Genomic DNA, 16,455 nt, shown 5'->3' with positions numbered 1-16,455 from the left:
CTTGAAGATTTTCTGGTCCCAGAATTGCAAAGGTAGCCCTAAAATTCTTACCCAGGTCGAGCTTTCTGTACCCCTCCCGCATCTCGTACCTACCGTCGGGTTCCACCATTGGAGGGTAACTGGCTTATTCCTCCACTCCCAGTCCCCTTCGATCACTTGCTCTGCTGTGACCCTAAGTGCAAACTCAAATAAGAAGAGCCCATTGCCCATTTCATAAATGTTCAGACTGTGTGTTTGTTTCCATAGTCGATTGGCCCATCCCCTGATTTCTGCAAGAGTCGTTGTTTCTCCGACTCTGGGTTCAAATACACCTACCAAACTCCTCTTTAACACTTCGTTGTGCTCCTCTGGATCATCTGTAACAAAGATTCTCTCTCCCTGTAGGACTACCTTCTCCTTTTTAGCAACTTTTGACCCCTTGTTAGCCCATTTAATGCTTTTTAGAACTGTAGCATATGGAATGTCCCTATTCACTAGCCTATGATTCCCCAAGCTCACTAACTTTTTGTGACTATTAATGAATCTCCCCACCTTTTCCGCAATGCCCAACCACCCTGAATTGAATGCTAGTTCAGGGATGATAATTACTCCCCTCCTCCTGCCTCTCACATTTATTAGACTGATGTAGCGACCGTATTTATTGTAGTTCCTAGAGCAGAAAACTTCTGAGAAACTGTCTTTTTTCTTCCATCTCTTCACCATGTTCCCCCTTGTTAGTGATGCCTCCCGCAATGTCTGCACGATCCATTCCATTGTCTTCTCATTGAAAGTTGTTCTCGTAACGGATTTCCTATTTCTCTCTGTCCAGTCGTACCAAGCTCCCACCGTACCAAGTGTTCTTGAGTCGTAGGCTTTGAATCCAACTGCAAAATAAATAATGTCTTCCATCGATTGCAAAGAGGGAAGAAAGAAGAAGAGAAAAAAGAGTGGAAACCGGTGATCGTAAGGATCACCGGAAGCGTAGGGGAGGGACCCTACTAGATTATGACATTCCTCAATTTTTGTGTCTGGGAGCTTTTTTGGCTTCTTTTTTTTTTTCACTTAACCCCAAAAGCATATTTGTGTTAAGTCAGAGCTAAAAAACATAATCATGTAATTAGCAGTATGAAGAGTTGGAAAACATCTTTTTGAGAGAGCAGAGGAAAAACAAGTTTTGTTACACCAAGTCCGTCATTAATCCTCACATTAGTTATATCTATAACAAGCTCGTTACATATGACTTATATGCACCAAAGGGGAAGAGTAAGAATAGGAGGGTTCAGTGTAATAATGTAGTCAACATAATTCAATAGTACTTTTCTCCTTCATTTCTCACAACACCTATGTACCAGTGCATCTGTAAGTTGACGCTGGACATGATTAAACCATCTCAAGTAATCTTATCACAATTCATCGTCAATGCATGCTACTTGCAACTTCTAGCAAATGTGGTCATTTTTTATCTTAAATAACTACACATACATCTTAGCATCCGCATCTCTGCAACACTCATCTTGTGAATATGTTGTGACTTAAAGGCCAAACGCTCACAACCATATTCCATTGTTGGTCTTATAAGTTATAACTATTTCGTAGAGCTTATCTTTCACTATGGTAGGCATCTGTCTATCACATAACACCCAAGTGGCACTACTCCATTTCAACCATCTGGTTTTAATTCTATAAGTAACAACTTCATTTATCATTCTATTTTCTTGAAACAACAAGCCTAGATATCTAAATTGTTTGCAATTTGACACTGCAATCCCATCTAGTTTCACCTCAACTTTGTTCTTCTCATGCTGACTGAACTTGCAGTGCATGTGTTCAATCTTACTTCTACTTATCCCAATACCCTTACTCTCTAAAGTGTTTCTACATAGTTCAAATTTTTGGTTTTCACAATCTTTGGTTTCGTCAATTTAACACATTATCATTGGCAAAGGCAGAATCTCATGGTGTACAACTCACCACTTTCGCACACCAAAAGGATCTCAGACGGATTGGTAGCATCCCTTTCAGCTGGCTCAACTTCAATGCTTATGGAATCAGCACGATTTTCACTACCTCCTTTGGTCACTCCACATTGGTGAAATGTATGAAGCTTATCATACAAACTATCCCACATTCCACGTTCAATAGATGTAACCTGCAAAGTTATATTACAATCAAATAAGCAAAAGATGTGTAAGAAATATTGGATCAGAAACTAGTTGATAGAATAACAGAAAGTGACGACTATTTATTTATTACAAGTATACAACACACCCAAAAGTTATGCATAGAGATTCCTCCTACACCATCGGTTCAAAATCAAGTAAAATCACAATTATTAGAAACAAAAACAAGGAAAAAATAAAGGGCAAAATATAAATTACTGAAACAGCAACACAACTAAAATACTAGCATCAAAGGCAGGAAGTGGGAGTGGGTTTATACATTTTCTGACTTGCAATAGTTGCAGACTACAAGCATACAATGATTTTAAAAGAGAATGAATTCTGCTTGACACAAGAAATTAGCAAAAATGGAATGTAGCTAAGCAACAGATGTTAAATGTGTGAAGATGTGGCGGAATATCTCAACCATTTAATTTCTATTGCTCCATAATCACCAGATTATGGCATTTTGTTTTGAACACTATGCGGGTGAAATGGGAGATGCCAAAAATGATAACTGCTATCTTGTTAAGGAAGAAGAGTAGACAGGAAGATGAAAGAAGACGTGGAATACCATACAGCATGTATATGGGGGATATAGAATGAAAAAAAGAAGATGCATCGGGGCAACGGGTAAGGGCTAACAAGATTTAAATTAAAGCTGCCTGCAAAGTTATTCTTTTGTTTTGGTGCAAGATGGAGCTTGTAAATGATGTACCATAGATTCTGATGGTTCCCTATGCTTTAGAGGAGGACTCACATTTCATTTTTGAATGTAACCAACACAGCACCATCTTAGTCCTGTTTTCATCAACAACATTGAACTGACCGTTTCAAAAGAAAAATATCGCAGTTTTGCTCTTGTTCTTCTGTCTCACTCTCCTGCTTCTTTCTATTCTCCTCCTTTTTCTCCCTTCTCTCTTCTCGTGCAACATCATGTTGAAGGCAGATGGGTCAGGCAACTCCTAAAGAATTAAACTAGATTGACAGCAAAGATTGGAAAACGGAACTCCACATCTTCCAATGTCATTTCAGTGCTCAAACATGGCCACATTAAATAAAAGAAAGTACATGTAAATCAAAATGAAGCAGAAGTCCCTCAGATGTCTTATGGCTGATAAATTACATATCAAACTGATCGGCAGACTTACAGCAACATGAAGCAACCCACAAAATGGATATGATGTAAACATCCTTGTAACTTGAACACGCTTCCTTGCCTTATAGAACTGAAGCATCCTCTGGAAGACCTAAAATAGAAAGAAAAAATTGACTGAAGATCAACATGTGTTTAAAATGTTAGACTGCCAATATCAAAAGTAAAGCCAACTACGCAAATACCACAAATAGGTGCTCAAAAGAAACAAAATGTTTTTAAAAAAATCATCAGAATATTGCAAGAGGCAGGCGAAGGAATAAAGTTTTGAAAAGAAAAGACAACTTTTTGTTTTTGTTTTGAGAAAGGTAATGTTCTTGCATGCTATGACAGCTGTTTCTAAACACGCAGGGACGCCATAGGGTAGTGCCAAGCTATATCTGATTCGCTCAGGTGCTAGCACAAGAAAGGAACAACCAAGGGGCAGGAAAATGGTAAAAAACTATCTTTGCTTGCATTTGGTGGACAATTGCAAAGAGAAAGTAATTCCAGGTATTTGAAGATAAAGCCAACTCTATTCAGAATATCAAGTTTTAACTGTACACTTCTGAATTCTGATTAGTTGTTGGAGTATAGAAGAATTTATAAATGATGCAGAATCAGTATTAGAGCTCATAGATTCTCTACAAGTTCAGAAAGGAATCAAAATTTTGCTTTTTGCTCTGCACATAGCCCTTCAGCAGTAAGAAAGTGAGGTATCAATAAGACATTAATCTTTCTCAAGAAAGAGATGAAGATTTATAGTGCTCAAATGAAAGAAGATACAAATGCATCTATTAGTTTAACTTCTCAAAGAACTTGAACCTTTTTTAGGTATAAAAAGGATACTGTAAATCCTCTTTGGTAGTAAATCCTGTGTAAGTCTTCATTTTGAATTAGTTCTCTTCTTAGGGAAGTGGCAAAATTAACAAAAATCCAATATACAAGCCAGTTAATTTGAGACAGTGTCATTTCCTAGAGATAAATGTACGAGTTCAATATCTGTTGTAGGAAAATTAGAAGCGAAGTCATAAATGATACCTCATCCACTCTGTTGATCCGACATGCCTCCTTCCAAGTGTTAACGAACATCTTAATTGAATCATCATCAAGTGAGAAATCATTTGAAACATCTGAGCCTTGATTCCACATCTTATCAACTTTCTTTTCCTTTTTTTTCCTGCTAGTAAAAAGCTTTGACTGAACCATATCTCTTTTGGGTATTTTTTCAGGTAAAGCCAGGGAACTCTGAACCCCATCATATTTTTTTTTTCTGTTGAATTCCCCAATATCTTCACAGTTTTTATCACTACCACTAGCGGTGTGTGGACTAATCTCAACTTCAGTTTTCAAACCCAGCCGCATCATTTCTTCAGATGCTGATGGGTAAGGATATGCGGTTGGTCTATCTGAGCTTTTGATATTTCCAACTGGGAATTTGCTCTGGCTATGTGAAGCACTTTCATCCTGATCATCATCACTGTTCTCATATTCTGAACCTGATATAAACCTAATGTGTTTACCACAAAGCTCCTCCTCAGCTGAGGAAAATGTTTTGATACATTTACACATGGTACTAATATGCTCATCGAACTGCTGCTCCTTTACAGGTAGTAGAGCGTGATTCCTGATTTTTTTGCTCGATTCTTTTTTCACTGTACGAAGATATTTGTTCACAGGACTAGTTTCAAACTGTCTTGCTTTCTTGATAAATGCAATATGCATCCTGAAAGGGCAAGGAAGAAGTATACATGAGAAAATACCAATGATCAAATTCTGTTGAATATAGAACACAAATGCCACTTCCATATCAACTACTACATGTCCAGAAACTAGTCAGCAGCAGATGTAGAAGAAGCATAAAAAGCACATTTTAACTTGAGCTAGCATATATTAAACCCCGCAGACACGAAAATGCTAAAGTCATTCTTCATTTACAAAGATTAACTATATTTTATCATTCCTCAAAACATTCAATACCAAGACTCAATGAAGTGATAATAATAGGTGACAAAGATAAGTGTCTACTTCTTCAAAAGATGGGAATAAGGGTCTCAAGTGAGGAAGCTGCTTGATATTCTAGTCATTTCACTTCTAAATTAATCACTGGAAAAAAAGGACAACCAACTGCTCGTAGGTGAGAATTGCCCAAGACTATATAAGTAGACAATTATCCACTTATTAAGTTGATAGACTCACCATTTCCCTCTTACTGTTTCTTTTCAGTATTCACAGCATAGAAGACCTACATTTGAAGTTTTGGGCTAACCTTCACAGGTGAGCCCCACATCATTCTAGTGGTGGTCAACAGTTTCAGCTTCAACCTTCTTTTATTTGAAAAAAAATAAGCTTCTACCTATATTTTTTATTTTTTTTGAGCAAGATAAAGTTGTATTCCTCAGCAATGTGGGTATGCTGTCAACCATCAAAAAAATTACAGTGCAAGTAATCATAATTACAAAGAGTCTAAGAAGTCTACTAGCTGTTCTACCTCATCTATACCCTCTTCTTTACACCAAAGATATAAAGTATTAATGCAATTTTCTTTTACTTTCTGCATTGGATTAATAATATTTTCAAAACATCTATTATTTCTTTCCTTCCAGATTGACCACCATATGCAAGAAGGGACTATGCTCCACCATTTTTTCTGTTTTTTACTCCCACCTCTCCTCATCCAGCAGGTTAGAAGATCTGCTGTATGCTCAGGCATCACCCATGGTTTTTGGAGGATATTAAGAAACATATGCCACACCTGAGAAGTCACTCTACAATGAAGAAACAAATGACTATTTGTTTCCTCCTTTTCCTTGCAAAAGAAGCATCTTGAGACAATCTCAAAACCTCTCTTTTTCAGTTTCTCCTGAGTCAGACATGCTCTTCTACATACCGTCCATGTGAAACACTTGATCTTGGTAGGAATATTAGATTTCCATATTTGTTTCCAAGGTCCAGGGATGTTCCCAAGTTGTGAGGATAAATTTCTTCTGTACAATCTTCCAACTGAAAATTTCCCATCCCTATCATGTTTCCATCTGATTGTATCAGGGCTGGTATTTAAACAAGAGAAATCATTCAATCTTTGCAGTAAGCTGGCAACTCTCTCAACCTCCCAGTCATTTAGAAGCCTCCTAAAGATGATATTCCATCCTTGGTTAGTCCAGGTCTCAGCAATAGATGCTTCAGGGTTGCCACAGAAAGAAAATAAATCTGGAAAATCCTCCATGAGTGAGTTCTGGCCAATCCATTTGTCTTTCTAGAATAGAATTCGAGTCCCTTCACCCACCTTGTTGCCTATGCTCCCAGACAATTTAGGCCACAAATTTATTGATAGTCCTCCAAACTGAGACCCCATATGTGCTAGTCACAGTATTGGTTGTCCATTGCTCAGTCTGTCCATATTTGCTAATGATAACATTCTTCCAAAGAGCATGATCCTCTTTACCAAACCTCCACAACCATTTTGATAATAGAGATATATTTTGCAGCCCTAAATTCTTGACACCCAACCCACCAGATTTCTTACTGAGTTGCACAGCTTGCCATTTGACCAGATGAATACCCTTTCCTTCCTTGTTACCCAACCAGAGGAAATTCCTCCTCAACTTATCCAATCTCTCCTCCACTTACACAGGTAGGGGGAATAGAGACATAACATAAGTTGGTAGGGCATCCAGAACTGCATTGATCAATGTATTTCTTCCTCCCAGGGAAAGATATTGTGTCTTCCAAGTGGCTAATTTTTTCTCTATTTTCTCCACTATTCCATCCCATATCTCTAACTCTTTGTGGTTGTTACCTAGTGGCATCCCCAGGTATGTAGTAGGTAGATATTCTATTTTGCAGATCAAAATATTTGCTAGGCACTGAATATTAGTTACATCCTTAACTTGAAACATACTGCTCTTCCTCCAGTTCACAGAAAGCCCTGAACTGCCTCAAGAACTATTAATATTATCCTGATAAAACATACCTGCTCTTCCTTGGCCTCACAAAAGATCAAAGTATCGTCTACATAGAGAAGATGGCAAATCTGCACATCTTCTCCAGCTTGGTTGCCCACCTTGAAGCCTTTAGCCAGTTCTATTGAGTGGCTACCCTCACCATACTATTAAGTCCTTCCATAGCTAAAATGAAGAGGAAAGCGGAAAGAGGATCACCTTGTCTGAATCCTCTTTCTGAGGGACAAAAACCAACAGGTTCTCCATTCACCAAAATAGAGAACCTAACAGTTTTAATACAAAATTCTATCCACTTCAACCACTTTTCTCCGAATCCCATTTGTTTCAAAATATTGACAAGAAAATTCCAATTCACATGATCATAAGCCTTCTCAATATCAAGCTTACACATGATCCCTGGGGCTTCACCTTTGATCCTTGAGTCTACACATTCACTTGCTATTAGGGCTGCATCTAGAATTTGTCTACCCTGGATGAAGGCCATCTAGTGTCTGTTGACTAGCTTGCCAATTACCTTTTTCATTCTTTCTGCCAGTAGCTTGGCAAACACTTTATAAATTCCTCCAATGAGACTTATTGGTCTGAAGTCTTTCAGCTCGACTACCCCTGACTTCTTTGGAATAAGGGCCACATAGTTGGCATTGAGACTCCTCTCAAATTCATGTCTCCCATGAAATTGATTGATTGCCTCCATAACATCATATTTCAAGACTTCCCAGAAATTTTGGAAAAAACTCATGGGGAAGCCATTACGGCCTGGGGCCTTGTCACTAGCACATGATTTGATGCACTTCAGCACCTCAGCCTCCTCAAAATGGCTCTGCAACCAATCTCTTTCTTCTTCGCTAATAGTATTCAGACCTTGCAACTTGAAATCAGGCCTCCACCGTTCAGTTTCCGTGTATAATTTCTTATAGAAACTGGTGATTTCTCTTTTAATCTCTTCTGGATCTGAAATTAAGCTCCCCTCCACCAATAAAGTATCAATAGAGTTGTACCTTTTGTGGGCTGTTACAATCCTGTGAAATTTTTTTGTATTTTTATCACCTTGTTTGAGCCATTGTATCCTAGATCTTTGTCTCCAAGCTATTTCTTCTTCTTTAGCCACCTTCTCAAACTCCATAGCTAGGTGAACCTTTTGAAGAAGTTCATCCTCTGAAAGCAATCTCAGTTCTTGGGTTTTTTCTAGGTCTGCTAACTGCTGAAGGATTTCCTCCTTCCTCTGTTTCCAATTGTTTCTGTGTGTAACTCTCCATTCTTTCAACTTCTGTTTCAGCATCCTTAATTTAGAGACCAGGATGTAAGATCCTGTGCCGTTCACATTGAAGGCATCCACCATTCCTTGATCTTCTCAGCAAAACCATCTACTCTCATCCCACCATTGCTCGAATTTAAAGTATGACTTCTTAAAGTTTAGGTCCCCACAATCAAGCATAATGGGATTATGGTCAGACCCTAATCTAGGCAGCAAATTCTGTTTGATTTGAGTGAACACTTCATCCCATTGAGATGAATATAAAAATCTGTCGATTCTGGACACTGATGTGTGAGTGTCTCCTCTTCTCCAAGTGTAGGTATCCCCCAAAAGTGGAGGGTCAATGAATTCCATCTCATTTATCCACTCTGTGAATTCATTCATGGCCCCTATTAATCTATTCCCTTCTGATCTTTCATTCGGGTATCTTGTGACGTTATAGTCACTACAAGACACCCATGGTCCATTACAAGCCTCCTTGATGTTGATCAACTCTTGCCATAGTTCACTCCTAGCAACAGTATCACAAGAAGTATATACTGCACTAAGGAACCAGGTAAGCACTTGGTTGATGCCTTCAAACTTGACAGTCAGGCTTTGGTTTGCATCTGCTACCACCTCCCCTCTCCAGTATCTCTTGTCCCACATCACTACTATCCCCCCACTCCTTCCAATTGCGTTCAAATGACATTCCCCCATCCACCTATTTTGCCATAATTGTCTATACACTTGTGTCTCATTCTCAGTTAGCTTAGTCTCTACTAACACACAAATATCTGCCCTCCATTGTTGTATTGCTCTTCGTACTAACCCCATTTTTTCTTCACTGTTTACCCCCCTCACATTCTAGTTGAAAATTTTCAGATTCATTGGTTATTGGCGGATGATATTCTCCCTCTGTTCCTTGGCTCTCCCTCTTCAAATTTAACATGAAACTCCAGATTCTTGATCTCTTTTGGTATGGGATCGGTTGCAGCTGGTAGACACAACAGATGTCTCTTTTTGTTTTAGTCNCCCCCCCCCCCCCCCCCCCGCCCCCCTTTTTTGATCAATTCTCAAAAAAAGATCAAACCCAAAACCAATCAAAGTTCTTTTGCATTGGAATGGCGCCCGCCGTAGGTGACCACCATTCCAGCTCCATGTAGTGGTTGTTTCTCTTCCATCTTCCTGCTAGGACGCTTTCAGCATCCCTTCTTGATTGAAATTCGAACAGAAACTGGATCCCATTCATATCGAATACTTGGATGTTGAAGATGCCTTTCCATGTTTGATGAGCCCATCTCCAAATCTCATTTCAAGATGGGATCTCGTCACAATCAGGGAAGCTTCCCACAAAACTTCTTTTCAGTGGTTCTGTTCCTTCCTTGTTGTTCTTCTCCAAGGCTTGGGAAGAATGGCCTGCACTCCATCTGTTTCTATGAATGACATCCTAGTAACTCCCCTTTCCCTTCTCCCCTTTTGTACTTGTTTTCCCGTATCTGCATTTAATTCTTGTGGCTGTTTGGCACCATTAATGAAATTCTCAATTTTATGCATTAAAGTGGTCCACCCTTCATTAAATGCAATTCTGGTAAAATAATCACAGACCTTTCCTCTCCATTAACTGTAATTACAGAAAGAAACCTCCCAAATTTATTGAACTTCAAAGTGCAATAGATATGGATAGCCTTATCTCTGCATCTCCAAGTTTTAAATGATTTCCCTTTAATTTCTGAGGCCTCCTTAAACCTTTTACACAACCAGATCAAAGCAGCTCTGCTCAAGATCATCCTATGCATGTATAATCTCACTCTCTCAACCCATTCAAACCGTATTTAAAAGTGTTGAAATATTTTTTCTAAGCTCGCCTCGCTTACTCCAAGACAAGTCTTCATTGAGTAATGTATTGAGGATCATGAATTGTAAGTTGAAATGTATATGCACTACTACACTCCATTGTTGCCACGGATGTTCGAGATTTGATTACGAAATGTGTTGGATAAGTATGGCTTATGTTAGTCAGGTCAAGATAATCACCTAGTTTGGGGGTGTGACATATTCCTACAACACATGTGGCATACCCTGAGATGAAGCTATTCTACAATATTTAATGGAACATAATTTTTGCAAAGCCCACACCCCCCGTGTACCCTACCAAGTGTCGGGGTCAACAGCAAAGCTAATTTCAAAGATTTAATTGAACAAAATTTTTAAGTAATAATGTACTCCTTCTGTTTCAAAAAAATGGTCTAGTTTGACTTGGCATGGAATTCAAGAAAATAAAGAAAACTTTTCAATTTTGTGGTCCTAAATCAAAGTTATGTCAAATATATGCCAAAACACCCTTAAATCTTGTTGCTCTAAACATGCCACGTGGAAAACTGAAATTAAGTGTAGCCAAAAAAGGAAAGGGGTTATTCTGTTTGAAATAGACTAAAAAGGAAAAGAGGTCATTCTTTTTTAAACGGATGAAGTAATATTTAATTAAACACAAATAAAATCTTTTGAGCGAAAATATGCCACAAACCCCAAGCTTTGAATCCGCACACTGAGTTTCTCTGTTGTACCAGCGGATTTCTTCTCGGTAATGAAGTTCAAGAATTCATCTATCTCTACTCTTCGTCTTTTATCAGCATCCATGTACTCAGCAAGGAAGGATATGATCTCCACACTTGTTATCCTGAAAACTTCTGACACACCAGGACTGATAGAAAAATAATGGATAATAAGTGGGTGTTTCACTAGTGGACCCAAATCCAGCTCTTCAAACTGCTCCACCCCCTCATTCCTGAGTATTGCTACTTCCAAATCATACAATGTGGTAATTCTTTGAACAGCCACAAAGCAATGGATGAAGGCATTAATCTAGAGAGAAACAGATGGGAAAATGAAAATTTAGTATTTCATAAAACATATTAGCATGAAAGAAAAATCATCCACCTATTAAAAAATTTGAAAGTTGTCCAACAAAATGCGAATTTTAAGATTGATGACCTCAAAGCTTCACCCTAATTTCACATTGCATTGGGAAACTGATTTATTGAACTCATCCGGGTCATCCTTACAACTTGAGGATAATGTAACCCTACGTGAGGTACGGGGTTGGATAGAGCCATTCAATGGGTAAGTTGGCAATGTAAAATGCAAAAACAAATGCATCTAAGAGTTGAAATGAAGCCCAGTACACAACAACACCCAATGAATTGAGGATAGCCTCCAAAAAAATTGAAGGAAATAAATCAAAATGAGGTACAGAGAAAATAAAAGTGTAGACAGCTAAGATTAAGCACTACCCATGTAAATGACCAAGCTGAGCAAAAGGACTGCATATGAACAGTCTCCATAACAACTGTCTGCAGGTTTCAAAATCAAGTAGCACATAGTTCACTTTAGTTAATTTTCTCATGACAAAGGGAGGAAAAGAAAAAGCTGTATAAGGGGAAAAAAAGTAAAACCTATTAACAGTCAGAACACTCACTTTCTCATGTTTAAGGTTGACAAATTCACCTCTGGATACCTTAGAAGTAATGGGATAAAACTGATAAAAACTTCACAGTAGTCTAAAACATCTCAAGTCAAATATCAAAATGAGACGATGACCAAAATACTAAAAAAAAAATGCTCTTTGTTCAAATTTATACATCTTACTTTTTACACTCGCCCATAGACATTTTACTTAAAAGACAATAATTAACAACCTGCTACACCAATGGCAGAGCTAGGAATTCTAACAAGGTGATTGAGAAAATCCTAAATGGCACACCTAGGATTTGAACCTGTATTTTCTTTTATGTTGAAGGGATTCAAAATTTTACAATGTTAAAACAACCTCTCTTTTTTTCGAAATGCTTTGATATGCCTTTCCTTAAGCCGAGGGTCTATCGGAAACAAACTCTCTACCTTCCAAAGTAGGAGTAAGGCCTGCATGCATACTACCCTCCCCATACCTCACTTATGGACTTACACTTGCTATGTTGTTAAAGATACTGTTTTTATCCTATATATGCAGTATAATTCTCCCATGAATACCCATCTTTCCATGTGGCTCCGCCACTTCCTACAACAATTTAAGCTATTTACATTGTATGTGTATCAAACATAAATTACTAAAAGTGAGTACAAAAATCATAAAAGATAAACAAATTTGTACCTTCCCATCGGTAACAATGAGTTGAAAGAGAGAAGGGACTTGTTGCATTCTAATACCCAAAGAATCCCAAGAATCAGCTTTAAGCATAACTAAAGCAGCTTGTGAAACTTTCCAAGCTGAAACATTTTCACCAGCCTCTAAAAGGTCTCTCCGTGCCTTAATTACAGCTCTATCAACTCTCTCAACAACTTCACCATGACTACTCCTTGATGAAAACTGAAAACCCGGGCTTTGGTGAAATGGAGTATAACCCAAATTAGAGCTTTGATTTGGAAAATATGAGTTTTGGGGTAAGTAGTAGTTTTGAGATTGAGAAGAATGAATATGATCGGAGTTTTGATTAAACCGTCGATGTTGTTCCCGTGGCTGTGGTCGTGACTTCCGCCGGCTTCCACCCTGATGTGGTGGCGACCTCCGCCGGCTTCCGCCCTGATGTGGTGGCGATCGCCGCCGGCTTCCGCCGTTGTCCGGTGGCTGTCCGTACATTATTGAGCAAGCGATGAAATTCGAAGGAGAAAATGATCAAAATAGTCCTTCAGGTATAGGGTTTGAATTATTTTGGTCCTTTAACTATACCATCTTATTATAATAGTCCTTAATGTATACATAAAAAGTATTATTTTGGTCCTAACTGAAAACATAAAAAAATCTGTCAAGTTTAACTGTGGGTCCCACACCCTTCTTCCTCCCTCTTTCTTCCCCCATTGCTTCTCCTTCATGTAGCTAAATTGCTCCCTGGGTTAAAAACACTCCTCCATACATTCCCTTTTCGTACCGTCGGCGATATATTTGTCGGCGTCACCGGCATACCTGACGTCGGAGGACTTGCCGGCATCGACAGAGACCTCTGGTACTTGCTAGATCCTTGTCCTGATTCTCCACCTATATACGAGATCAATTCCAATGCAGAAATTTAAGTTATAATACTGGATCTTCATCAATTATCTTTACATCTATACAACTTTAATTTTACTTCATCAATTTTCCCCTAAATTTCATGCATACAACAAAAATGGATTTTACATATGTATATTAATTTTGTGAGAATTAAGAGTACCGGTTTGAACAGTGAGGCTCTTAACAGTTTTTTTTATGTGTTCTTCCCCATTGCTTCTCCTTCATATTCTTTTTTTTGAACATGAAGGAGAAGCAATGGGGAAGAAAGAGGGAGAAAGAAGAGTGTGGGATCCACAGTTAAACTTAACAGATTTTTTTATGCTTTTCGTTAGTTGTTAGGATTAGGATCAAAATGATATTTTTTATGTATACATTAAGGACTATTTTGATAGAATGGTATAGATAAAGGATCAAAATAATTCAAACCCTATATATGAAGGATTATTTTGATTATTTTCTCAAATTCGAAGGGTTTAAGAGTTTTTCTTATTTATTTACTCAAACGGCTATGGGTAAATGAACCGCCAAAATGAGATGCTTTAGTTTTTTTTTTTTCTTTTTTGGGGTAATTCGAGAAATATACGTATATATATTATATATCTATCAGCTATTTTTAAAAGTAAACGCTAAGTTAATTTGAGAATTCGTGTATAATAACAAGTGAGGAAGTTTTGGATAAATTCTCTATCCCCTTTCTTATTTTTTAATCAATGTACAGTATATTTATCCTCGAGATTGTGTGAATTAAGTAAAATCTTCTTTGACTAGTAAGACCTTGATCCTGATGTGTTTTGGATAATATTTCTAATAGATACCTCAATTTGTATGGAAAATGTATCGCTCATAATTACTTTTAAATATCATGTATTTCAAATAAAATTCATTTACCAACATGACAAATATTGGAGCACGAGAGAATAATATCAACACTTCTCTTTAGTTTGAGTTTTTTCTTTATTTGGGCTTAAGATAGATAAATGTGAGAAAATTCATAAATTAATAGATATTTGTGTGTTGTTTGTTGTCTGTCATATTATTAGTCATAGTATTGCTTCTGTAATTTCTTATCCTTTGATTTTTATTACTATACGTTATTTCTTGTACCTCGATTATTCTATTGGTTTGGTGTACTTTTCATTCTGTTACTATCAGTTATTTTTGTTATCATCCGACCTTTTGTACTTCCGTTACTTTTTATTCGAACTGCTTTGATTTGTTTTTTCTTAAGCCAATCGAGGTCTATCAAATTTATAAATCATTAGTGCTATTTTGTAACATCCAACTAATAGTAATCAAGACAAACAAATTGAAACAACCAAAAAGTTCAAATAATATTCAAATAGAGTAGCATAAATTCACTCATGTTATTAAATAATTATCTACATATAGATATGAACAATAATCAAGAGTACTAGTCTTAGTAAACTCCAGTCTGATAGTCTGCTTCACAAAATTCTCCTCCAAGATCATCACAAGCTTCTGATAAGAATACACTGCATGAAAGAAAAAAAAATCAACATTACAACACTTCACATATATAGTCAAATCAATTTTTTGACTTTTTTTTAATGTCAAATCAAATGATATTACATAAATTAGAACAGAAAGATTACGTACGTTTTAGGTTCGTTATAGGCAAGATATTCTCTGTCTACACTCTCCGTAGATGGAGTATTGCTTGAGGCTGTGGCTGAGGGTGTAGATTTCAGTTTGGTTTCAGGATACATTTCAACATCACAAGCTTCTCCTCCTATTGTCTCACAAGCTTCAGCAGGAAACACTGATCTGAATATATATCAAACATATTATAAGACAACTTTAAAGTACATAACTCTTTAACGACTACATTATAGATGCTATTATGTTGTTCTTATAAAACAACTTTCGAATTAAAACACAATTATGGTAGAATTCGAGTCTTACGAGTTCATGGAGCTATAGTCAACAGTGGAAGTGTCAACTGGAGTTGCTTTAATGTGAGTAATTTTGAGATGAGTTGAAACACATCTCAAAGGTGATGTTGCTGAGGGCTTGGGAGGTTTTACTAGGGGAATAGATGATGTTGTAAAAAACAAAGCTGCCTGCATTTTGAGATGTGATTAATTCAATTCAATATGATTATGTATTTACTAGGAAGGTTGATGAATTTGATGGAGGAGTGGGGCATCTAATTTATAGGACTTTATATTGTGGTGAGCTTATTAAGTGGATAAGGTGTGGAGAGATATTTTGTAACTAGATAAGGTTTAATGGTTGATTTTGTTTGTTTATAGGGAGGATGAGAAAGGTTGGGAGTTATTTAAAATGTCATAAAAAATCTTGTTTGTTTTAAACTGGCGTTTTTTATCCTTTTTAGACGTCACATGTGGAATTATAATGGGTATGTTATTGTATCTTCAAATATATGTTTGGCCATGAAATTTAATTAGATTTTGAAAAGTTAATGTCAAATATATTTTTTCAAGCCAATTTTTGAAACTTCAACTCATAAAACTTCACTTTTCTGTCCAAATATAATGCACGTTCAAATATAACTTTAAATTCCAAAAATTAAAATTATCAAGTTTCAACTTCGAAATCTAAGAGTCGAGACAATTGACCCAACATAGACGATAATTGTTTATAATTTGTCTTTCCTAAGATATTTGACGCAAGAAACAAATTAGTTACGATCCTTGGTCTCTTTCAATTGTTACTTCATGTGTCCTAATTTTCTTCTTAATTTGTAATTAATAAAATGACATATTTTTACTTCATAAAACTTTTTATCTTACCATCTTCATCCTCACTAACATTCAATTAAAATAGACATGTGCAACTCTAATTAACCTCATTTTAAAAAGACGAACATAGAACATGTAGACGCCACATAGGAAAATAAAGGTGAGACATAAGATTTTCACAGAGTAAGAGTAATATAATCGGAAAATTGAATGACA

At 36.9% G+C, this 16,455-nt stretch overlaps 2 protein-coding genes across 2 annotated transcripts in view; both read right to left on the bottom strand.

Annotated features, from left to right (window-relative positions):
- Positions 1-13,185, bottom strand: part of LOC125870371 (protein NO VEIN-like) — a 34,047-nt gene extending 20,862 nt beyond the window's left edge. The window contains exons 1-5 of the mRNA XM_049550788.1: positions 12,620-13,185; positions 10,997-11,334; positions 4,315-4,999; positions 3,290-3,388; positions 1,951-2,128 (exon numbers count right to left, since the gene is read on the bottom strand). Of these exons, the coding sequence (XP_049406745.1) occupies positions 1,951-2,128; positions 3,290-3,388; positions 4,315-4,999; positions 10,997-11,334; positions 12,620-13,105 (1,786 nt within the window). The 5' untranslated portion in view covers positions 13,106-13,185. The remainder of the gene's footprint in view (positions 1-1,950; positions 2,129-3,289; positions 3,389-4,314; positions 5,000-10,996; positions 11,335-12,619) is intronic.
- A 1,676-nt stretch (positions 13,186-14,861) lies between these two features.
- Positions 14,862-15,675, bottom strand: LOC125870416 (light-regulated protein, chloroplastic). Its single transcript, XM_049550851.1, has 3 exons — positions 15,440-15,675; positions 15,134-15,301; positions 14,862-15,009 (listed from the first exon to the last, which is right to left on the bottom strand). Exons 1-3 carry the CDS (start codon positions 15,601-15,603, stop codon positions 14,934-14,936), a joined length of 408 nt encoding a protein of 135 aa, XP_049406808.1. The 5' UTR covers positions 15,604-15,675; the 3' UTR covers positions 14,862-14,933.
- Between the last annotated feature and the right edge of the window lie 780 nt (positions 15,676-16,455).

This window comes from Solanum stenotomum, chromosome 7 (genome assembly GCF_019186545.1).
Source record: "Solanum stenotomum isolate F172 chromosome 7, ASM1918654v1, whole genome shotgun sequence".
In the NCBI taxonomy this organism is placed as follows: domain Eukaryota; kingdom Viridiplantae; phylum Streptophyta; class Magnoliopsida; order Solanales; family Solanaceae; genus Solanum; species Solanum stenotomum.
This window is presented reverse-complemented; position numbering and strand designations above follow the sequence as displayed.